Source organism: Gadus chalcogrammus, chromosome 13 (assembly GCF_026213295.1).
Source record: "Gadus chalcogrammus isolate NIFS_2021 chromosome 13, NIFS_Gcha_1.0, whole genome shotgun sequence".
Taxonomy (NCBI): Eukaryota; Metazoa; Chordata; class Actinopteri; order Gadiformes; family Gadidae; genus Gadus; species Gadus chalcogrammus.
Window position 1 is genome coordinate 7,612,008 of NC_079424.1, and position 23,927 is coordinate 7,635,934.

Consider the following 23,927-nt stretch of genomic DNA (forward strand, 5'->3'; position numbering starts at 1 on the left):
GGGGCAGTCTTTATCTTTTTAAGATACACCTATTAAACATGACTGCACTTTGCAAATGTACGCATCAATTATGCATCTGATCAAATACATCGACCCAAAGCCTACACCCCCCATAATGAGTGAAATGTATGCTACTTGCAGACCGATCAAAAAGCCTTAATTTTACTAATAAAGGAAACGTTATACGATCACTCAAACTAAATAGGCTAAAGCAAGATTATCTCAAACTAAACCACTGGCAGCTACCGATCGGCTGCCCACACTTTAAATCCAGCCCCCCCGTGGCACCACCACTGGCCAGTGTCCACAGGTCCCTCAATCACACCAGATCAACTCATAACACAAGAAAAAAAAAAGTGATTATTGCGCCGTCTTGTGTCACTTCAAGGGTAGTTGCAAGAAACTTGCAACTAATACCTGCTTTATACTCAGAGACTGCAGTGGCGAGATTACGTAGCCCACCGAATGATTAGATCAGGCCGATAAGTGAGACCGTTCTTCAGAAGGAGACGTTGAAGGACCACCGTGCTGCTCCCAGTATCACCTGCCGTCCCACTGTCGAAATGGACCAGAACACACACCGCCTGCAATGTCTGCCATGTAGCTCGGACATCAAATGACTCCGGACGTTTCCAGCACTGGGGTTGGACTGAAAGAACTGAACAACCTGACTTCATGCTCCGGACTGGCACGGGATGCGCAGTGGTATTGAAATTTGACATTCTGTTCGCACCGTTTAAATCTTTTCTTTTCAAAATCGGTCGGTGGACGCGTTTTTTTTTACAGCACTATGGGATGTACGGTGAGCTCCGAAGATAAATCTGCTGCGGAGAGATCCAAAATGATCGATAAAAACCTCCGGGAGGACGGGGAGAAGGCTGCTAGGGAAGTCAAACTGCTGCTTTTGGGTAAGGATCAATATGTGAAGACAACCGACCCTCTGGTCTGAAAATAACATAGAGACACAAGCATTGTATTTAAGATATCATATTAGTACCTCAGGACAAGTGGGGTCGTGGATTGTACACCCATTCAGTTCCCCCAGCATCTCTTTATTTGCGAAACAATACAATGTTTATCGTACCCTCCCTCGCAATAAATCGAATAATGCAATGTGTATCTTAATAACCGACATAGCAAGATGTCAAAGATCAAATCAAACAATGTTTATCTTGCTTTGAGAACACAAACTTAAATGAGACCGAACAAAATTATATGTGTCCCCCAATTTCAAGACAATAAATCAAACAATGTCATGTTTCCATGTTTGGATTCATAGATTTAATAGATTGTATTTATTATGCTGAGTAGGCAGTAGGCAACACGCACGCACGCTGGCACACACTCACACTCTCAATCAATATCTCTCTCTCTCTCTCTCTCTCTCTCTCTCTCTCTCTCTCTCTCTCTCTCACACACACACATACACACACACACACACACACACACACACACACACACACACACACACACACACACAAACACACACACACACACACACACACACACACACACACACACACACACACACACACACACACACACACACACACACACACACACACACACACACAAACACACATGCACACATCTCAGACACTGGTACACAGACACAGTGACATACCCCTATATTACTGTTGGCCATAGTACTTAATGCGACTTGGTTATAGTGATTATCATCAGCTGTTTACTGTCCTCCCAGCTGTTAATGGTGATGTTGCCATGACAAAAGTCATTCTGGAAGACAGTCAGGAAAAGAAGTAATCTATCTCTCTCTCTCTCTCTCTGTCTCTCTGTCTCTCTCTCTCTCTCTCTCTCTCTCTCTCTCTCTCTCTCTCTCTCTCTCTCTCTCTCTCTCTCTCTCTCTCTCTCTCTCTCTCTCTCTCTCTCTCTCTCTCTCTCTGTCTCTGTCTCTCTGTCTTTCTGTCTCTCTGTCTTTCTGTCTCTCTCTCTCTCTCTCTCTCTCTCTCTCTCTCTCTCTCTCTCTCTCTCTCTCTCTCTCTCTCTCTCTCTCTCTCTCTCTCTCTCCCTAATGAGTAGGACCCTAATGAGTAGGTTTTCCTTCGGTAATAACCTTTTGATATTCCTGCTGACATACGAGCGGGGTTAGGAGGTGAGTCAGTATGGGCTTCCAATGAGACGGATGACTCCTGCACTCCCTAAAGCCTCCTTAGTTTAAATGATGTATTTCTGCAGCCTCGCGACTGACATCCACCCACCTGCACCTCAGACGTGACTCAAAGCCCTTCCACACTAGGATAACTACACCAATCCGCAAGTGATGCGCTCCGAGCCACCAACAGGCCGGACCGCTGCACTTGGGCCAAATTAGTCACGCCTTTAAGACACTATAGGCGAGAACAATTAGCGTCTTCTTCAGTATGCTGAGGCTGGAATGTTTTGCTCTATGCCGGATTTCTGACGTGATTTAAGTGCTGCATCATCTCATCCGATGCTTTTCCTAGGGTTTGGGGGGAGAAGTGAATGACGTGAGGAAATGAATGTGTTTTAATGGCGTAGATCAGAAGTACTGGCCTTGTATGCGTGTAGATGACGGACCGTATGTACCAGGAAACGTATGCCTGCGTGATTGTGTTGGGGAGAGAAACAAACTGGGAGTGGGTTCTATATATTGCTTCGCGGAAATTGCTCGAGTCTGACACCTTGCCACAGTGTGAACTTTGGGGTCGTCAGATGTGAAAGCGTTGAGGGGATTCAAAGAGACGTGGGGACTACATTTATATAGGAATAGTCTCCTGTTTGGACTTCAAGTACGGTCATGTACTGTCAAAGTGGATGAAAGAAAAAGGCTTTTGCGCATTTTCCCATGGGTAGAGAGTGGATTTGGTCCCCGATGTAATGTCTATTCCAGTGGGATGAGATCCTCACCATTTAATTTACAGAAGAAACCACCTTAATTATTTGATTTTCTTCGGCTGTCTTTTCACACCAGTATGCGTATAAATTAGGGATGCTGCCATGCTATTAATGAGCTTGCAGTCAGGTTACAGCAGAAGGTAATTATAATGTGGTTGGGCCCATTGTGTGATGTATTTCAGTGACTTGGTGCTAACTTGGAGTCACTTGTGATAATAGCGAACCTGTAATTGATTTTGATGTCATTAATTTAAGCTCCAGATAATAAACTATTCTTAGAGCGAGTGAATTCATATTAAGCCACGAGGCAGAATGTGATTTATGCTGCTTCTCCTTGGATGGATTCATGGAAATGTGAGGCTAGGATCCAGGCTTGTGTAATAATAATATTAATCACTGTTTCTCTTTGGTAATGTTGTTAGAAATCGGATGCATTTCCCCTTCTTCCCCATATAATCTGGTGCAGTCCATGTTTGTATCCAGCAAAACATTCATCAGAGCTTATCTTTTGAACCATGTGTGAACCAATGATGTAACCAATAAATAAGACAACACCCTTGGGGGAAGATGTTTCTGAAATGTTCAGGAATGCACATGGAAACTCATAACATTCTAATCTCTGCACACTGGTGTATGCGTGTTGCTTTGTTGATGATGACCTGCGTTATCTTGTAGAAACACTAGTCATAAACACGATTCATTTAGGGAGTATGATATGGGGTATACTCCCACACTGGGCTGGGATGAAGCTGTGGGAAATGTGTTAAAGGAAATACGTGCCACATCTGGCTTGTTTGGCTGGAAATAACATATTTCATAATTCATAGTATACGCTTTGTGTTTGATGGATGGGATGAGGCGTGACATTTGTGAAATGTGTTTGAGGATATATATCTATATATAATATAGATATATATAGTAGCTTCAATTATCCATTGACAGCTTAATTTATATATACATATATATATATATATATATATATATATACATATAATTTAGGCTTTTGATGCATGCATAATGTGTAGCCTATATATATATATATATATATATATATAGGCTACACATTATATATATATTACATTATTTATATATATATAATTTAGGCTTTTGATGCATGCATAATGTGTAGCCTAATTTTTAATTACGCTGTAAATGAATACACAAGCTTCCCTGGAGGGAAAGGCTTTCTACCTGCACAACTTGCTCTATGTGTTGAGCTCCTGCATGCCTTTATATGAGAACAGACACTGGATTGGCTGCGGCCCCGCCCATTTCATCTGGAAGACCCAATCAACGCATCGTATTTCACAGGTTATCAGATATATGTTATCCCCAGTGTACACTTGAGGAAAGCCTATCTGAGACCAGTTCAGAGACACACCACCAACACTGGCATATGGTACCGAAACAAGCCCACGTCTCAGCGTGTACACTGGTGTGTTCGATGACCACTGAGTTTGTGTGTGTGCGTGTGTGTGTGTGTGTGTGCGTGTGTGTGTGCGTGTTGTAGCTAATGTGACAAGTGGTGATGGCGTGGCCCTTGTTTCCATAGCGCTGAGCCGCCATCTCCTTCTGCGGCGCTGCCGGGCTCTATCCCGCTCACACTTGTAAATGTCAATTTAAAATGGCGTTCAGGTTTTTTGACCTTTTGAGCAAAGTCCCCCCAGAGAAAAGTGAAGTCATGCTTCGATCATAACGATGCTCCGCTGCTGTGTCGGTTCTGTTCCGCTCTGCTCCGACTCGCACTCAAACTGTCCCCTTTGGGTTCCATGAACTTTACAAAACAAAACCACCATTGATTGTCCTGTGATAAATCTTACTCTTAGTTAGTGCTTACTTCAGTTCAAACAATAATTGATATAAAGACCAGAATAATATCGTTTTATGAAGACTAGGGGTAATGTATCACAGTAGCTTGTAGGCCTACTGGTAGATGAATGGGAATATTGGAACTGTACTGGTCAAATCTTTCTTGGTTGTTTCTTGGCTGCGGTCTATGGCTCAGAATAATTCTGTCCAATCTGTTCCATTTTATTTAACCCTTTTTCCAAAAATATATTGAAACAAGAAAAAAATGATCTGCTGATCCACTGAGCATAAGTGCTTGATGATTGTAAATGGGCATTTAATACATCATTTCAGGGGCGTACAACGGTTTGAGTTTAGCCTCGTTGGCATGCCTCTCTACCCCCATGTGGTCCCAAACGTGAAAGGGTGCCTTCCAAGTCTGATGACCTACTTTCAGCACATCTCTTCCGTTGCAGGGTTTTAAACCACAATGCACCCCCTCTGCCCCCCCCGCCCCCCTCCTCTGCTCCATCTTCTCACTAGTGGCTTACAATGGCACACCTGTGCTTGCTATCCTCTGCTTGGCGGTTACCAGTTTACTAACTCGCCAAATTGAGTTCATCTGAGTGTTATGATTCGCGAATAAGGGGTTATTTTTAGCTCGCCGTGTCTATTCGGGTCATGTTGTCTGGGGATTGTTGCCATCTGCAGAAGAAGGCGGGAAGATGGAGATTGACTGCAAATCAGACAGCGGCTATCCTACGAACTATCTCCTGCTAAAGTTTCTGGTGTGAGACCAACTGTGCAGTAGAAACACTCAGGAGTTTGTTTATGAGTGTTGAGGCAGTCTTTAGGCAGTGTGCGGCAAGCATGCGTCTTAATGCAAATTTGAAATTGGTTCCTTTATGGTAAAAAAAAATGATGCATGGAGGTGGCATAATTGATGACTTCAGGCGTTTCTTCAGATAATGTAATCCAATAGGAAAATCAAAGTGTATCTCTCACATTCAGATCCCTTTCAGAGCGTGGGACCCTCAACCTTGCCCAGCTCATCATGGGGAAAGGGTTGTGACATCCCTTATTCTATAAATAATGTCTCCACCAGTTTCTGTTGCTCAGCCGGCTGCCTCTGAATGGGCCTAGAGCTGTAAATAGCGATAGCGACGTCATTGATGTGTGTTTTGGTCAGTGTCACAAAGTCCTCCAGGAGGTTTTAACCTTCTCAATGACCGTGGTTGTCAGCTTGAAGGGAAGAAGTCTTGACACCCGGACGGTGGAGGTGACAAGTCAAGACCGACCCTGGGGGCTGGGCCGACAGCTGATGTAGAGGGAGGAGGAGGCTCAGTCACAACACAACCAAAAAAATGGTTGAGATCAAGATAGATTTGGAGCATTTAGTGTTGATTATTCATTTCAGGCGATGACACTTGTTTTGTGTCACGTTGTTACAAGATATAACAGAAGGACCCCAAACAACAACAAAAAACGAAGGAAAAAAAATAATTTGATGGACTTCCTAGTGTATTCTCTCCTCACTTTTAAATATTTTACAATTTGGGAATCCCACCTGTGTCACAATACCACAGGAGCATCTAACTGTCCTTACTCGTTATGCTCACCCAGCCCCCAGCGCCCTGCATGGATTACATTCTAACTGGTAGTTGTGGGAATGATGTTACCGCAGTTAACTGTTTCCCAGCTAATTCCTGGGAAGTCAGAGGCAATTCAATCCAGAGCTCAGGGGCTACTGGGTTGATTTAAATGGAACATAATAAATGGTTAGCTGGCCTCCCTTGGCAAGTGAGACCCCTGAGGGCACTGTGTGCTAGCTTATCCCACATGACCAATCACCAGCTAACTTACAACACATCTGACCAATCATTAGCTAGCTAGCTAGTAGCCACCCAACTGACCAATCACTAGCGAGCTAATTGCACACCTCACCAATCAAAAGCTAGCTCACCAAACTACTGAGCAGTCTGCAGCTAGTTCATTCAAAAATGTACATTATCTCTACATAACATACTGGATTCATCTTATTTCCACAACTAGACTCAAGATGCAAGCACTCACGCGCCTTGAAAAGCCAAGTCAATAAAATCAATACTACATCCAGTCATGTCAACTAATTTCGAAGAGTAGTACTTGACCGATCGTTTTTGATAATCAAGTGGCATCATTGGCCCCTGCTCATGTCTGCTATCCTAATAACTGATTCCACGTGTCTGCCATGCGGGTGGGCCTAATGATTAGATGTCCACAGGTGCACCTTGGGATTAATTAAAACATTGATCCCGGCCCATTAGTTTCATCACACATTAATCACGTCATGTCACTTTCACGTAGCATAGCATCTTCATTAAAACAGAACAGCACCAGCTGTAGCCCTGCAACCCACAAATGAAAGGTAATTGGATTCACATACATTCCCAGTTCGTCAGCGCTCTGTGTTCAGTGGACAGTCAATACGATCAATGTCACCTTTGGCTCCTCAGAGAGCTTGATCCTAGATCCTGAATGAGGAAGAAATTCTTACCATTAAAGGAAGTTCAAGGAGAGACATTGTATTGTGAGCCGGCTGTTTCAGATTCTTTCACCATGTAGGCTAAATAAATTTTGTAGAATAAGGTTACATTATTAAAACTATTAATAATTTATGATATGGTGTATTGCTGTACATAGCGAGCAAGGTATGGCTTGGACAAATAAAAAGGAGTTTGTCATAGGGTTACACAACCATCCAATCTCCTCAGACCCTAGCTGCTCCTAGTGAGCTACACCGAAGTCAGGTGGCAGACCAGACTATTGACAATGGGTGACCATGACGACCATGACGTTCCTGGGGGGCATCATGCCCTGGCCGAGGTAATGCCCGGTGACAGGATGTGGACGGGGGGATGACAGGAAGCAGTGGAGGAGACAGGCATGTGGAAACCCCTGACATTACTGAGGTAGCTCGGAGGAACCTGCTCTCATCTGATCAGCTTTGACTGGATGAACACAGCTCAGTGCCTGGATGAGGACACCTCTATGGATGACATGATTGAAAGTTAATAGTTGATATTACATTGTCAAATGTTAGATTCATATAATTTGAAAACCATTTATATTGTTATATGGGCATGAAACTTATGTTTTACTTGTGACCATGCCACACTTTTGCTGAACTTGGTCCTGGATTCATCTCTCAAATCAGGTATTAGATTCATATCAAAAGTCTGATGGCAGACAAACTCATATTTGCGTATTACTTCCTCTCACTTCATATTTATTGACCAATCATGTTGCCAGAGGCTGGGATTTGTAAGAGCCTAATTGGAGGACACAATATCGGCCAGCAGTAGTAACACTGTCAAGAAAACGTCTGTAGAGGTTTTAAATCAACACTGTGTAGACTGGCCTTTGTAGATGGACCATTCTGAATCCCTTGCCGTCGTGGTTTCCGGGCAAGGATCTGTGACGTCTTTCCCCAAAGATCCTGCTGTAAAATAATAGGACTACTGGATCCCAGAGATTAGTCCTGGACAGGATCAGCAAAAGTGTGGCATGTACACACATGAAACACGAGTTTCTTGAGGGTATAGATATGGAAGCCACTGAAGCACGCTGTAATCTGTTGTTTGTCCCAACAGGTGCGGGCGAGTCAGGGAAGAGCACCATCGTGAAGCAGATGAAGTGAGTGACACAAACGCAGTCTCCATCTGGACGAACAGAAGAAGGCCAGCGTCCATCCAGGCCAGAGATATGTAGTGACGGCCTGGCCTGTTGGCCCTAGATGGACGCCTTCTGTTGTTCCGACACTAGAATCCTCTGGCAGAACAAACGTGTTTAGTCTGAACATGAGACATGGCCATAACATAATCATAATATTCTACAATTGTGTAATATGTGTAATGTTTACGTGCATACTGTAGCCATATTCCAGCTAATGGGGTTAATGGACTGTCACATTTTCCACATCCCATTAGTCGTTATTTTACAAAACGTAGTGCAGGCAATCATCCCCTATCTCAACAGTGTTGGACTGGAATGACATGGTTTGCTCACGTTAGCTACAACCGAAACGTCTGACATCTTTCCCCAACTCCCACACAGCGTTACATAAAAACATGTTATGTTTGGTGTTTTCTGTTGTCAGGATCATTCATGAAGACGGCTATTCAGAAGACGAGTGTAAACAGTACAGAGCAGTGGTCTACAGTAACACCATTCACTCTCTGATGGCCATTGTTAAAGCAATGACCACTCTCAAGATTGACTATGGGGACACTGCAAGGGAGGTAAGATATACAAGTTTTAGATACAGTATCACATGTATATAATCACACAAGCATGTGCACAGACAGATGCTCTGTTTTATGTGTGCATTGTGCTTCAGATATAACGAAAAAAATATTTTTTTTTGCTTTTGAGTAAATTGCAACCCAAAAAACACCTAAAAGCCATATTGCAATAACTGCATTGCTTCCTGCCTCTAAGCTCCAAGGAAGCCCTCCAGTGAGACACACATAAATAAGTGGGCTAGTGGGCAGAGATATACTTAAGGCTTTTGTCACGACGACCCACTTTTACAATGGCCCATTTTCTGTGTTGCTTGCTTTGTTTCTGCAGTGTCAGGAGCAGCGGCGAATAATTAACAAAGGGCCAGCTATCTACAAACTGATAATGGCCTGAATTGGCTGCTTTTGATCCATATTTGGCATACTTTCTATGCGTTCAGACAGGTTCCCCTAAGACAAAGGCTGAAAGATAGAATTGTCTTTTGGCTCTCCCCCTCTCTTGAGCAGTCTCAAAATATATCACATTAGAATGAATTCACACACATATACTCTCATCTCCCTAAACGTGGTGTTGATGGTGTTTGTACTCATTCCCATTATTTCTTTCTCGATAGCCTGTGTAGACCTCTATGTAATTACTGTGATCATACTGATGTTTCTAGTCATAGCCTCCACACAAGGCACATAGTATACAGGTATAACTTTTTTAAATACACACACTATTGTATGTCATGTACATGAAAACACACTCATGAATAAAAATAGTCATAAGTATCGCTGGAGAGAATAAATATAAAGGAACAAAGACATTTAGCAACAATGCCTCCTTCACTATGATTTAAGCACCACTCTTGCATGTTTTATATATACAATGCGTTATACATACATAACGGGCTAACTTAGTGCCTGGTACTATCATTTGCTTTTTAATCTTTTAGCAGAAGCTTTAATACACGACCCAAGGACTTTTTGACCTCCACCCTTGTATCCACTACACTATTCTGCACTAAAAAGAAAAACCTTTAATAGCCTGCTCTCACATCTTCGGTTTAATACCACCCAATCTGTAAATACAAAATATTACATAATCATATCCAATGCTGTGTTCCAATATCCATACTTCCATTAGTACACTTAAATGTAGTACACTCTCCGCACTCACTAAGTGCGCTGATTTTCAGATTTTGTTCCAAATCGAATACTCCATGGTGCACTAACCGGAAATAAAAAGCTATAAAATCTATAAAAACTACAAAATGACTCCATTAATGCAGGCTATGTGGAAAATGCGCCGATGTTGGCTCAGCCTGTCTCAGCCTCTTCCACTACGTAGCTAAGATGGCTGCCGTTGAGTACGAAAGGTGTGCATCGATCCACACTCTGCGGTTTGACCGTTTTGAGTATACCATCCTTGTCCTTTCAGTACACTTCTTTTTTGCCTTTTGGAACGCCCTACGTACTCAAACTATGTATACTGAGTACAGATAGTATGGATACTGGAACACAGCACAGGTCTAGTCACTTTAATGTGTTCTTGATCATTTCAAGTTTCAAAGGAGTTCAAAGGCCAACGTTATGACATCCACTAACCCTAAACCGTCCAAACAGCAAACTAACCCCTGAGATGCAACACAGTCCTAACACACACTCCAGCGGTTCCTTCTTCAGCGACGGAGGCCATAGATTTGCATACAGCTCTATTATTCATTCAACCTTTATGCAGTGTCCTGAGGAGTCATCGAGGGCGACCCTGAATGACGAGGCAATCAAGACTTCCCCAGAGGAAAAAAACGGATTGCACTTTAGTTTTTTTAATTCACTGTTTTTTTTCTTCTTCTTCGGTGAACGCGGCGTGCGCCCGGCAGGACGACGCGCGGCAGGTGTTTGTGCTGTGCGCCGAGGCGGAGGAGCACGCCGTCCTGCCCGAGGACCTGTCCCGCGTCATGAGGCGCCTGTGGGCCGACCGCGGCGTCCAACGCTGCTTCACCCGCTCGCGGGAGTACCAGCTCAACGACTCGGCCGCCTAGTGAGTAAAGCGCCACGTCTGGACGCGTCTAAAGGGATGATTATGGTTCCACCTCGACGCAACGCGAGGGGAATCACGGACCCATTACGTCCGTGCGTCCATCGCAAGGGCCTGATGTGCGCCTCCCAAAAATTGTAACCTTGCGTCGAGGCACCAGCAAGGACTGTGATTGGTCCACTCACCAAGACCCGACGCAGAACCAAAGCAGGTTCACGACTGCGTCCAAGCGTCTGCGTGGTCCCCGCGTTGCGTCGACGTGGAACCATAATCAGCCCTTCAGGATACGTGTTTGGAAGTCCGTTGTTAGGGGCACGGGAACGACGTGAAATGAACCGCCTCCGCCTCTGTTTTGGACAGCTTAAATACACACGACAACTTTATTGAAAGGATAATACATGTAATTAAACGTAACCTTTATATGTGCGCACACACACACACACACACACACACACACACACACACACACACACACACACACACACACACACACACACACACACACACACACACACACACACACACACACACACACACACACACACACACACACACACACACACACACACACACACACACACACACACACACAGTGTGCTGAGATTGAAGTGGGGACTGGGCTTCTCTCACTGGCCTTTAAAGAACAGCTGGTAGCTGCTGAAGCAATCAGTTAACCACACACAGCCAAAAGCCAATTAACTAATTAACCCTTACAGAAACACACCTCAGGGAAAACCAAGGAAATCAATGGTAAGAAGAAAGAAAAGCAACACAATCATACCTCCTACCAAGGTGTTTTTATCTCAATCATATTGTTTAGCTCCGATAAATATAAGATATGGATTTATGTTTTGGTGCTCTGTGCAGTCAATGCAAGGAGATTAATTTACTTGTGAAATCACCTAGGGAACAAAGACTAGAAGTATGAGGTTATAAATAATTATGATCAGGAACCTGTGAAAAGCTCCATATAAGGAGCAGGATCAGGAGCAGTGACTTTATCTTGAGTGGCGCAGAGGTTCCAGGTTCATGTTGAGTCCTGGCAGGTTACCAGTTTTACTGTCAAGTGAAACGTAAAAGTATCATGTACAAATGACATTTTTAGTGACTGAATTATTTAAATACAATATGTTTCTTGCAAGAGCAAGTTCTGTTGAATTTTTTTTTTTTATTATCGTCAAATGGACTGAAATTGTATGATAGAGATAGCATTAACCATCATCTTCCTGCGTGCGCGTGTGTGCGTCTGGAGTGGAGGTTGGCTTAGCCACTAAAAGCATCAGGTCTCCCAGCAGGCCTGATGGGCGGTGATGTAATGCCTGGCCAAGTAGAGCAAGCTGTGTCCTTCAGCCTCTATCAGACACTCTATCACCGCCTCTAAGACCGGTTCAAATTCAAAACTTTGTTGCGATGATCTCTGAATATTCATCGGACGACCTCACATTAAATCAAAACGCCACCTTGTTTTTAGATCTTTTTACCTAATGTGTCTCCGTGTTTTCGTAGAAGCTTGCCAATGCTTGCTCACTGCTCCATCCCTTTAAGATAGTGATAAACACAAGCTGCAGTGAAACACAAGCTCACATTTCTGCCATAGCAGACTAACAGAAAAAAACCTCTATATTAAAGAGACCAAAAGGAACATAAAAGCCATATTTTTTTTTATTAGATTACTGCTGGAATTTCTGTCTCTCTCTTTGCATGTGGTTGTGTTTCAATATGGTACATACTACTGAAGGGGAAGCAGTATGTTGCCATGGTAATCTCGCCACTGTGAGCTTCTCATGGGCAGGGGGGCTCTCAGTGTATTTATAGTGTTTATAGATATAGATAAGTGCAAAGCAACCATCACACTCAACCCCTAAATTACATTTTTTCCCGTGGACAGAAGGTCAGGTAAGTAAACGGCACTGCTCTGAAATGATAATTCATTCACTATTGCAGCCACAGGAGCCCATGCCAATGAAAGTGGGTGGTGGTCTTTAAGATCCCTGGGAAGATTTAAGAGCAACAATTTCTGAGTTATGCTCAGAAATGCCATAGCCATCCGTCGGTTATTAGTGAGTGAAGTGCTCTGTGACAATGTATGACTAATCAGGGCGTCTCTTCCCTTATTGGTTCTAGAAATCCATCTTGCATATCAATCACAGTTGGTCAAAACACAATACTCCTCAATGGCTGAGAAACACGGGGAGGACTGGAGCAGAGGGAGAGGGGGTCTTTTTTTTAGGGGTCTATTTTTAAAACCGTGTGCTATTTTCGGCTCTCTCTCTCTTTACAACTCTTGCATCTCACCTGGGCCTTCCCTGCGCTAGCGTGTGGGGTTCTGTGCTTCACCTGTGCTGTTTACCCCCACAGCTACCTGAACGACCTGGAAAGGATAGCCAAGGCGGACTACATCCCCACCCAGCAGGACGTGCTGCGGACGCGTGTGAAGACTACGGGTATCGTGGAAACCCACTTCACCTTCAAGGACCTCCACTTCAAGTGAGGCTGACATCAGCGTAATTGGGCTGAAAACACAGACAGTGTCCCTTAAAAGCCACTACAGCCGTTCAATGTGGCTTACATGTAATGCCTCGTATTCACCCACGCCCACACTCGTGCAAAGTGGGACGGTTGGAACGGTTGGCATGCCTTGCTCAAGGAATCCCTGTTACTTTGGCGAAGGCTGCAACATGAATTTGAATGTTGTGTGCAGGACTTAAGACGCAAGACACACAGTCGGGTTATTATGTGGGAACGGGAGGGAGATGTTGTTCATTTTGAATGTTTGTTTCTCAGATAAAACATTCAGAGAGGTTTAATCAGCCAGAGAGGTCTGGCCTGTTGTGTTGTCTCTGGCTCAAGACCCTGAAAGGGCCATCTGTAATCAGACGTGATTTGTTTTCTCTCGCATTTATATTCCCGTAAAGCGGCCTCTGAGGCCTTTTGGGGGCTGAATAATAGATGGAGAATCAATAAAACGAAAGTCACTGCTTTAGATTTCACTTCAATTCCGAGAAGTAACTATCGGAACCAATCTGATAGCCCCCACACACTCATCTCTTTCATCAACAAAGGGCGCCTCACGGGTTATTATTTTTTTCACCTTTGCTCCCTGTTTAATCCGTCTGATGTAACAACAAAGATTTTTTTTTGCAGTAGATAAGGGTTCCCCTTGTCTTTTACCTCTGCATCATCATCGTCCTGTTGACCTTCACGCCAAAACCCGCGTCCTGATCACCGCATCAGACCTCATTAAGAAGTTAATGTGCAGCCAAAAATAGACCCTGACTTTGCACCCCGCGTCGCAGTCGGTTTTGGGGCGGGGAGAGAAATGAGGCTGTCTTTTCTCAGCTCCACTGGCCCGCTCTCTCTTTTTCTATTGACTTTCTAGTGACCTTAAACACGGTCACACACGCGTACACAAACGCACGCGCAAACACGCGTTGCAGGCGCGCGGCGTGTGCGTGCATGCGTACACACTGACGCCTGCACACGCACTCTTTTACACTCTACTTCCTCTCTCTCGGGCAGGATGTTTGACGTGGGGGGCCAGCGGTCCGAGAGGAAGAAGTGGATCCACTGTTTTGAAGGAGTCACGGCCATTATCTTCTGCGTGGCGCTCAGTGCGTACGACCTCATGCTGGCCGAGGATGAGGAGATGGTGAGGAAGAAGGACTGAACCCAGCACGGTGCCCGCGCCGCAGCGCTACCATATGGGTCTGTGACCCCAGAGCTAGGATACATTACCCCTCTTTATGGGAACGCATTGTAAAACAGATGCCTCCGTACGACCCTGGAGGCATCGTATGTTAAAACACATGTTATTTTTTCACGATGATTTATTTGCCTTTCATAACACTACTAAGTATCAGCAGGAGGGTTTGAGTTGGGTGCGTTCATTCACTGGAGAAAGACTCCTAACACCTTCTATGTGCTTTCTGTGCACCATCCAATTTCGACAGTTTGCTCAATATTGCCCCCTGCTGGCGGCCTTCCCGAATTTTGGGATTTAAAGGAGATGCACGTAGGATGCATCTCGTTCAAGGACGCCTACTGCTATGATTTGGACATTGGGGTTCCGCAACGTACTTGTAGGCAACTGCTAAAGTAATTGACTCAAAAGTAAATCCTCCTTAAAGGCATATGTTTGAATTATCTTTAAGTCGCTTTAGATGAAAGCGTCGAAAAATATTATTATTTTTTCAGTGAAAGAAAAAGAAACGTACAGAAATGGTTTCAGGCAGCTGCCATTATTTTGTGTAATGCACACGACATCACAAACATCTTGGACATAGTTAGCCAGTGACCAAGCCCCTCCGTCTCGTTCCAGAACCGCATGCACGAGAGCATGAAGCTGTTTGACTCCATCTGCAACAACAAGTGGTTCACGGAGACCTCCATCATCCTCTTCCTCAACAAGAAGGACCTGTTTGAGGAGAAGATCCCCCGTAGCCCGCTGTCCATCTGCTACCCAGAATACGGAGGTCAGGGCACATACTTCAATACTTCAGATCTCTTGTGCTTTTCTTTGACCGAGGGATGATTGTTGTCGTATGATTGTGGACGGCTTGAATCTTCAGTTCTTTAAATCTTAAAAATTGTGTGTGTGTCTTGAGTATTGATGCTTGTATTATGAAGACCCCTGCTACTTAAACATGATTTTGTCAATGTACACTTTAAAAAAAGTTGTCCCTGTGTTAATTGTCTTTTATTTGGACTTAAATCAATTGTAAAATGTGCATGTATATGTGTGTCTGTATATGTGTCTGTCTGTGTGTGTCTTTGTGGGTCTGTGTGTCTGTGTGACCATGTGTCTGTCTGTGTGCGTGTCTGTGCGTGCGTGTGTGTGTGTGTGTTTGTCCCATCCTCAGGGGCCAACAAGTATGACGAGGCGGCCAGCTATATCCAGACCAAGTTCGAGGACCTGAACAAGAAGAAGGACACCAAGGAGATCTACACCCACTTCACCTGCGCCACCGACACCAAGAACGTGCAGTTCGTGTTCGACGCCGTCACCGACGTCATCATCAAGAACAACCTGAAGGACTGCGGACTTTTCTAGAAGCCGTGGGATCACGCCGCCCTGTGATGTCATCGTTCTGGGGGAGTGGGGGGGGGTCGGGGTTTGATCACTGGGTGGGAACAGTGACACGCGTCACTCACTAACTGTTTGATTATTTTCAATGCGTTTCTTTTGTCACATGCGTCATAATGTTACCGGTTCTTTTGAGACTTTTTATCGATAGATAATTTTACCGGCCGTGCGATTTTTTTTCCGAAATATGTAGACAGGGTTTTTAACTACATTTGTTTATGGGATATAATTACCGCGCTGTATACGAGTAGGAAATAGAAAAAAACGATTATGTTTTGCAGACGTATGAATATAAAATGGAGCTAAATCAGTATGCCTTCCATAACACTGGTTTCCAACGCTACCGCTGAAACAAAAGGCCATTTCTTCTTTTGCTTTAATATTGTTTAGGTTTTTGATATTTTGTACTCTTCTTTTTCAACCTTATTTTATTTTTTATTTCGACCACATGCTAGAGCTAGACAACCAGTAAATTGTCCCTGATAAGCATGGATTTACATTGTCTTGATTTATTGAAAGATTTGGATGAACCGAACATATTTTGGAGATTGTCAAAATCCAACAGCATTGGGGGAAACGTGTTTTAAGGGTAAGGGTTTACATACAGTCTCTACTATACAGTCCATGCTTCACTAGCCTGTACGTCACACTAATTGAGTAACATTCCATTGATAAATCGTCTTAATGACAAAGGACTAATATGTACACACTTATAAATACACACGTACATCGCCATTTAAGGAAGTGCGGAAGGTTTTTCAAAAGCCAATGTTTCCTCCTAAAATGAAATGTTTTTTTGTTTTGTATTTTGCCTTGTTATCTGTTTGCGGTATGGAGCTGTGGCCTGCGGTCTTAGTATGAACTAGGGCTATTTCTGCTGATAGTCAGTTCACTTGACAAATACTCTTATCACTATACTAGGAAGCATATCAAATCTATTCCACTGTCATGAAATAAATCATGTTTTGGTAGGCCTTTCTGTGGTGTGGTCCTTTGAAAAATGGGTCATCCTGGGACACACTTTGGGTTTGGGAAACGCTATTGGGAATAAATAGCTTTGTTTGAGCGAATACGTATACTACAGAATACTTTGTTGGAGTTAATTTATGTTAGGTAGTACAGATTGAATTGTTTTATTTGAATGTGTATAATGACAAAATACAAATCTGCAGCATGAACTGAAGCCCATATCTAGGTTGCCAACTAGAAATAAGATTCCCACCAAAATAACAAGTTGCCTAATAGTTTAAAAGTGAATCCAACTGAAATGCCCTGTTATTTTTTAAGGTAAAATGCATGTCTTCTCTTGAATTTTCTCACAATCTGCATAGTAATTGAAGGATCACCGGAGGCTTAGCTTGCATTGCAAAACATTGCTACACACAACAGATTGCATGACAATGGCATTCAACAATGGATGGAATGTTGAGCGTTTGAGTGATTGAGGTGCAAAAAAGTGTGAAAACGGTTGACCTCACGAGGACGACCACGGAGAAGACGAGGTGGTCCACGAGATGGCGACACGTGACCCCCGATGGCTTCTGAATTTCAAGCAAGTTGCATCGGCGACCCAGCAGAGTGCAAAGATGTTTTAGTTTGTCAAGCGAACAACTTATCTAAACCAAACTAATAAAAATTGAATAGTGTTATTATGGCAATTATTTATTTTCAAATGTATAAGATTACTGAATATATCTTGATGCAACATTTAATATCTAGGAGTAGCCTATACTATCTCTAGGCCATCTAGAAGTGTACTATATACAAAAACACCAGAGTCTCTCTATATATATATGTTATAGTGAAAGGTGACCACATGGCTCCCTCGAAGCGACATGCTTCAATTCAACTAAGTGTCTTGTTTCAGGGGTCCTCGTATTGGCTGGTTTCTAAGCCCGCCTCTGACTGGCTGCCGCGGAGGGGCTGAACCTCACTAAAGTCTGCGGGCAGGCCTCAGCCTCCGCAATCTGAGAGAACCGTTCATTGGAGAAGTTAGGAGCGCAAATTGATTTTTTTCAATCTATTGGGGATTTATGTTCAAATTTATGCGAAGGTGAGTCTTGTTGTTATAACAGTAATTGATGTCATGCTTTGGAATGACTAGGCCTTCATTATATTGAATAGTAGCCTATTACTGTACTTATTAACAAAATGTTTGGGGTGAGTTGTGCAGTCTATTGTAGTTGGGAATTGTAGTGTGTCCAATGTGTGGTAAGCCTGCAATATGCATGATATCTTTTACTATACTAATTCATACTTTCTTTTCATTTCAAAGGAATATTTGACGAATTCTTGGAATCCACTTAAGACACATCACAAACATGGTAAGAATTTATGTTTGTTTATTCTTCTTTTAACTTCTGTTTTTAAAACCATTGCCTTCATGATCATCTCTGCACGACCAACCGGCAAAAGAAACCTACTACTAAGGGGTGGAATTTCAGCCTCAGAATTGTCTAAACACAGCTATAGCGTTGTCGTATGTTTGTGGACAGTTTGCAACATGAAAAAGTTCTTCAAATATAAACAAAAGTTAATGCCGGGGGTGTCGCTACGACCTAGTCCGCTAGGGGGTTGCGTGTGTGCGTGTGTGTGCGCATGTGTGTGTACAGTACGCTAAATCATATGTTGAGCGGCTGTTGTAGAGCGGGACTCCGTCTGTAGTCGGCCCTCCTCTTCCAAGCCTCACCAGGGACCGAATGGTCGAGAGCTCCACAGCTGTGATAACAGCACTGTGTCGGGCCTGGTGGTTTCCACACATGGACTTAGGCTCTAGAATTGCTGCTAAAAGTCAATACAACGAAAAAGAATACATAGAATTATACACGTCATAATATGGCCATTATATGGTGCCGGTCAGCTCTCTATTGTATAGTTCCCAAAAAGCTCACTGCATCCTGTGGTTAAACCAGGGCTAGGATGTTGGCTCCCGTCCCTCTAAAGATTAGTTATTTCTCCTTCCTTAAAGAAGCAGGAGGGTGCATTTCCCTGCATGAAATGTGCATCCTGTTTCAGTGTTTTTACTTTACGGGTGAAGCTCAATCCGAATCACGTTACCCATAAAAGTTGCTCCGAGGTTTTGTCAGGAATGCTCGCCTTGTTACAGAGCCACGCATCCACAGTGATCTCAGCTGGGAAGAATCTCATTGGCTCCGAAGCGGGCGAAGAACATCAGGGAACCGTTCGGGAGGCTAGGCGCAGCCAAGGGGCTGGACGGGGGAGCGTCCCAGGAGAGCCTTGTTACCGCGGCCCCGACACTGGGCGATGTCCTGCTAGAACTCCCATCTCTAACCCCAGCTCTCCCTCTCTCTTGGTTCCAGGGGTGTCTTGGTGATTCCAGCATGTGCCTGGGCGAGCAGATGATCCGAACCCTCCAGGACCTGAAGCAGACGGGACGCCCGCGGCCCCTGAGCGCGCCCTGCGCCGGCTCCTTCCCCGTCCCGCCGCTCTGCCAGCGCCGGAGCCGGCCCGGCCGGGACGCCCGGGTGACGCGGCTCCGCGTGTCCAGCTCCAGCGAGGCCAGCGCCTACGACTCGGCCTGCTGCCTGGCCGGGCCCCTGGAGGAGGAGGAGGAGGAGGAGGGGGAGGCGGGGGAGGGGCGGCTGGGCCCCGGGTCCCCCAGCAGCCGCAAGAGCCTGGACCTGGACTCGGGGTACTCGGAGGCGTCCTGGCAGGACGAGGGCGTGGTGCTGCGGAGGACCCGGAACGTGCGGGTGTCCGCCTCGGCGTGCCTGCGCACCAACCGGGGCGCGTCGGGCCGGGTCAGGCCCAAGTCCACGTCGGACGCGTGCCTGGAGCGCTGGACGTCGTTCGAGGCGTGCGGCGGCGGCGCCGAGGACTGGACGGCGGCGCTGCTGAGCCGCAGCAGGAACCGCTCGCCACTGGTCCTCGGGGACAACAGCTTCGCCGACCTCATCCAGAACTGGATGGACCTGCCCGAGTGCCCCGAGCCGGCGGAGCTGCCGCCCAGCGCGGGACGTCGCCTGGCCAAGGACCTGCTGGGGAACATGCGCAGGAAGCTGGCAGGGAGGGCCAAGGGGGTGGAGGTGAGGCGCCGGCCGGTGGACCCCAACAGGGCCAGCCGGCCCCTGGAGGCCCCCAAGCGCATGTCCTGCCCCGTGGGCTTCCAGGCCCTCAAACCCTTCTTCCACCAGTCGCACACTGGCATCCACCAGCTGGACTCTACAGACTTCTACCAGTTCAACGCCCTGATGAAGAGCGGCAGCCGGCAGCCCATCATATGCAACGACATCATTGGATACATCTGAACCACGCTGCTGTGTTGGAAGAGAACGGACCCTGTTCCATAAATGTATATAGAAGGATATTTCGAATTTGACATCTGGTATGTTGGTACACTTTTTGTATACTGTTGTAATAAAAGGGTTTTCTATTTAATATGAAAAATGTGTTTGTCGGAATTTGGATCATAAGAGTTCATAGAAGTAAAAAGGTAATATCATGTTATTTATATCTATATAGACGGGGGTTGCAACGTAATGCAGTGTCCTGCTAACAGACTGATGAAAGCCTGTCTCATACCATGGCTTGGAGCTATGCGAGGGTAAAGGGGTGGAGAACAGTCGGCCTTTGTCCAGGAAAACTGTATGTTGATGAGCAGAAGAGGCAAGGTGGGGGTGGGGGGGGGGGGGGGGCATTGTGATGCAGATAGGATAGGCAGGTGAGGGGAACACACCTGTGGGTGTGGGGTGGGGGGGGAGGGAGAGCGATTTCGGATTGTTCTGCTCCTAGCACTGGTTGCTAGGAAGGACATGTTTGAAAGGTTCCCCACACTTGGCTGAAACAGCGCTGTCATTCTGTGGTTCTCTCTATATTCAAATCCAGTTTAGAGAAGTGAAGTGAAAGACGAATGTTCCTCATCGGCAGATTCACCTTTATTGTGACACTTGGTCATGAAAGCAGCTAATCATCAACAAAAACGGTCACAGCATTAACAATGGAAATCTACTTGCATCGTTGATTAAAGGTCGATTAACTTTAAGATCAAATTACCTTGGCTGCTGGAGCCAGCGAGAAGTTTTATAAATGAATACAGATTGACATCCCCACATGCAGATACAATTGGCGCCTACATGAAAACTTAAATACTAATACAGTTAAAACAGATATCCTGTTTCCAGAACATCTACAATTGAAAAATATTTGGCAGCAACAAAAATCCCAATAATAGATGTGTTTAAGGCCTGGCAGGACCGAGGTGTTTTAACCTCAGACTTTAGAGAGAGCATATCACTGTCTTTGATACATTTGATGGTTTATATGAGTGAAGAGCCTATCAGGTGCATAGAACATTGCAATTGTGTGACTGGACACAAGTGCACTTAAAACATACAGATGGCCAAAACGTTTAATTTAAAAAATACAAGCACATTAAAACCTTTCATTTCACATAATGACAGAAGGGAGGTAAAAAGCAGTAGTTTAGTCGTCTTTGCCCAATATTTGAAACACCATTGACCCTTATAACATTGGATCTGAAGAAGAGAGCTCCGCTGTTGACCTCAGTGACCTCAGTGGAGCAGGTACCTGATGGGTGGAACGTCCTCACAGTCTTCGTCTTCAGCAAACGAGGCATAGATCTCCAGAATGCGTATGTGCGGAGGAATCTCTGATTTGGTCACCATTCGCACCACATCAGATACACTGAGGAGAGAAAGGGTTAGGGTCGGATCGTTAGGGGGGGGGTTGGGGTTAGAGGATTAGCTACATTTAGTAATATTTGAATCATTATAATTAGCAATATAGTCATATTTCAGGCTCAATTAAGTTCATTCATTGATTTGATAAAATACAAAACAATGAAAACCAAAGTCGTTTCTTATTGATTTCATTTTATTTTGTGTTTCTTTTATCATCCAAAGTGGCTCTTTGGTTACATTATATTTGCCACTGTGTTATATTAAGTTTAGTCCTGATTTGAATCATTTCACCACAAAGTGTAGTGTGTCAAAAGGTCAATCTCTCCATTAGAAAAAACCAACAGCTGGTTGGAGTCTGTCAGCCATCCCAGTGTTGCTAGTTCAGATCACAGGAGGACATCTGTAGCCGTTATCAGATGTGTGTTTATCATGTCAGTCCAGTCCCTCCCTCCAGTTCCTCTCAGACCCAACCCGACACAGGACGTGTAGGAAGCAGGTACTCAGGCTGAGAGCCCAGGATGGGACTTCTAGAAGGACCATCGTCCGCTACACCAGGATCTCTCTACCCGACTCCTGGTCTCCTCCCCGGGCCCCGAGGAGCTCCATGCTCCCCTGGGACCCGGGTGTCAACACAGAAGCCAAGATAAACAAACACAAACAGCCCCTCCGGAGATTAATAATGAAGTAAACACAAAAAGTGGGCACTGGGAGTCTCGGGTCTCAAGACGAAATGTCACATTTGAATATTGTCGGACAGGACGATGTGTTCCAGCATGGCTGTGCATCATCCCCCTGATTCTAGTTCAGACTCAAAGGTGAGTCATTCATCTAGCTGGCTCCTGGGTGTTGCTGCTGCATATATATATATGCATGTCCTCAGGGCCCGAAAGGCTCGCAGTGCTGAGTCTCTGGCAGGAGACAGCTCGCCCCCAGACCATCAGGGTTATAACGATGATGAGGATAAAGAAGTGGCACGGACTATTAAACGCCAGACATGCCCCGACAGCTGCAGGCGGTTGTGAAGCAAGAGATACGAAAACAGGGTCGACTACAGTTGAAAATTAGCCTTCTGGCTAACACTGGCACATTTACAGAAGTGTTGATCAATGTGCACTGTCCTTTAAATAAATAAATAAGATGAAACTATTCTGTGGGTCTTGGACAGACTACCCGAGGGGGAACTCGAAGAGGGGACATCTCGTTTCAGGGGGTGAGTCTTCGTCGGGGGGGTGTGAAGTGAGCCACGGGGTCTCGTGATAGATCCCTCAACACTGTCCCCCCTCACCTCCACAGAGGAAGCAGCCCTGTCCTGCCCTGAGTGCCTAAACAAACACACGCCGCGCCTCACTGGTGCGTGCAGCACACCGCTGTGTGTGTGTGTGTGTGTGTGTGAGTGATTGCGTGTGTGTGTGTGCATAGGTTTTTCTATGCGTGTGCATTTGTGCATGTCCTCGTGCGTTTGTTTTTATATTGTAGATGTAAAAACATTTGTCAGTCCTGAAGTCGCTTTTTTACCCAGATTTCTTGTTCTGAATAAAAAAATAATAAAAACAAAAACAATATAAAACACTGATATGTATATCTATGACATATAATTAAACATACAATAGAAGATGAACGCAAAATGGTGCCCTTGAGTGCATCCATTTTTAGATCCTCGCACTGCTTTCCCAAAACACAGGCCCGGTGGAAGTGTGTGATAATTGCATGTTTGGGTTCCGTGTTTGATCAGACATACCTCTGCCTCAGTTTGTCCTTGTGTTCGGAGGTGTCGCTGTAGAGAACAGCAGACCCGTAGTACAGACCGCTGACTTGCAGGTTGTACTCCGTCTGCAAAGGATTAAAAGAGCAATATTTAAAATGGGATGAATAATAAAAGTGTACGACAGAGAAGTCATCAACCAGTCCCACTTCCTCCGACCATCAGAGGCCGGTTGTTTGAGGACACATGCAACCCACAAACAACCCCTCAGAAGGGAAACGCTAAGCCTCCCTACAAACAATACAAGGTCTGTCCGGGTGAGACCAAGATAGAAATACAACCGGAGCAAAATGGGAGTATTTTGTTTTTTGCCACAATCCTCTTCCTCTTTGATTCCTCTTCCCCTTTGGAAAACAACTAGAGAAGAACCAGAAAGCCAAAGTTAAGTTCAGGGCAAGTATTGTCTTGCATCGAAGAAACGACTGACGGCCCGCTGGCATTTATCCTGAAGATG

At 44.9% G+C, this 23,927-nt stretch overlaps 3 protein-coding genes across 3 annotated transcripts in view; 2 read left to right on the plus strand and 1 right to left on the minus strand.

Moving 5' to 3' along the window:
- Positions 1-299: 299 nt before the first annotated feature.
- Positions 300-17,658, plus strand: LOC130402124 (guanine nucleotide-binding protein G(i) subunit alpha-2-like). The gene is made up of 8 exons (XM_056606233.1): positions 300-908; positions 8,298-8,340; positions 8,804-8,945; positions 10,811-10,971; positions 13,327-13,455; positions 14,488-14,617; positions 15,287-15,440; positions 15,828-17,658. The coding sequence occupies exons 1-8, from the start codon at positions 791-793 to the stop codon at positions 16,016-16,018; spliced, it is 1,068 nt and encodes a 355-aa protein (XP_056462208.1). The 5' UTR covers positions 300-790; the 3' UTR covers positions 16,019-17,658.
- A 341-nt stretch (positions 17,659-17,999) lies between these two features.
- On the plus strand, positions 18,000-20,477 carry inka1b (inka box actin regulator 1b). Its single transcript, XM_056606036.1, has 3 exons — positions 18,000-18,104; positions 18,327-18,375; positions 19,372-20,477. The coding sequence occupies exons 2-3, from the start codon at positions 18,373-18,375 to the stop codon at positions 20,317-20,319; spliced, it is 951 nt and encodes a 316-aa protein (XP_056462011.1). The 5' UTR covers positions 18,000-18,104; positions 18,327-18,372; the 3' UTR covers positions 20,320-20,477.
- Positions 20,478-20,897: 420 nt separating this feature from the next.
- The window catches only part of uba7 (ubiquitin-like modifier activating enzyme 7), a 35,547-nt gene continuing 32,517 nt past the window's right edge, over positions 20,898-23,927 (minus strand). The window contains exons 23-24 of the mRNA XM_056605960.1: positions 23,450-23,541; positions 20,898-21,715 (exon numbers count right to left, since the gene is read on the minus strand). Coding sequence (XP_056461935.1) covers positions 21,583-21,715; positions 23,450-23,541 — 225 coding nt within the window. The 3' untranslated portion in view covers positions 20,898-21,582. The remainder of the gene's footprint in view (positions 21,716-23,449; positions 23,542-23,927) is intronic.

Bases quoted from the DNA above. Each gene is read 5' to 3' on its own strand.
- LOC130402124 (XM_056606233.1), top strand. From the start codon at position 791: ATGGGATGTACGGTGAGCTCCGAAGATAAATCTGCTGCGGAGAGATCC. The intron at 8,341-8,803 runs GTGAGTGACACA...TTCTGTTGTCAG, and splicing joins ACCATCGTGAAGCAGATGAA to GATCATTCATGAAGACGGCT. The intron at 10,972-13,326 runs GTGAGTAAAGCG...TTACCCCCACAG, and splicing joins CTCAACGACTCGGCCGCCTA to CTACCTGAACGACCTGGAAA.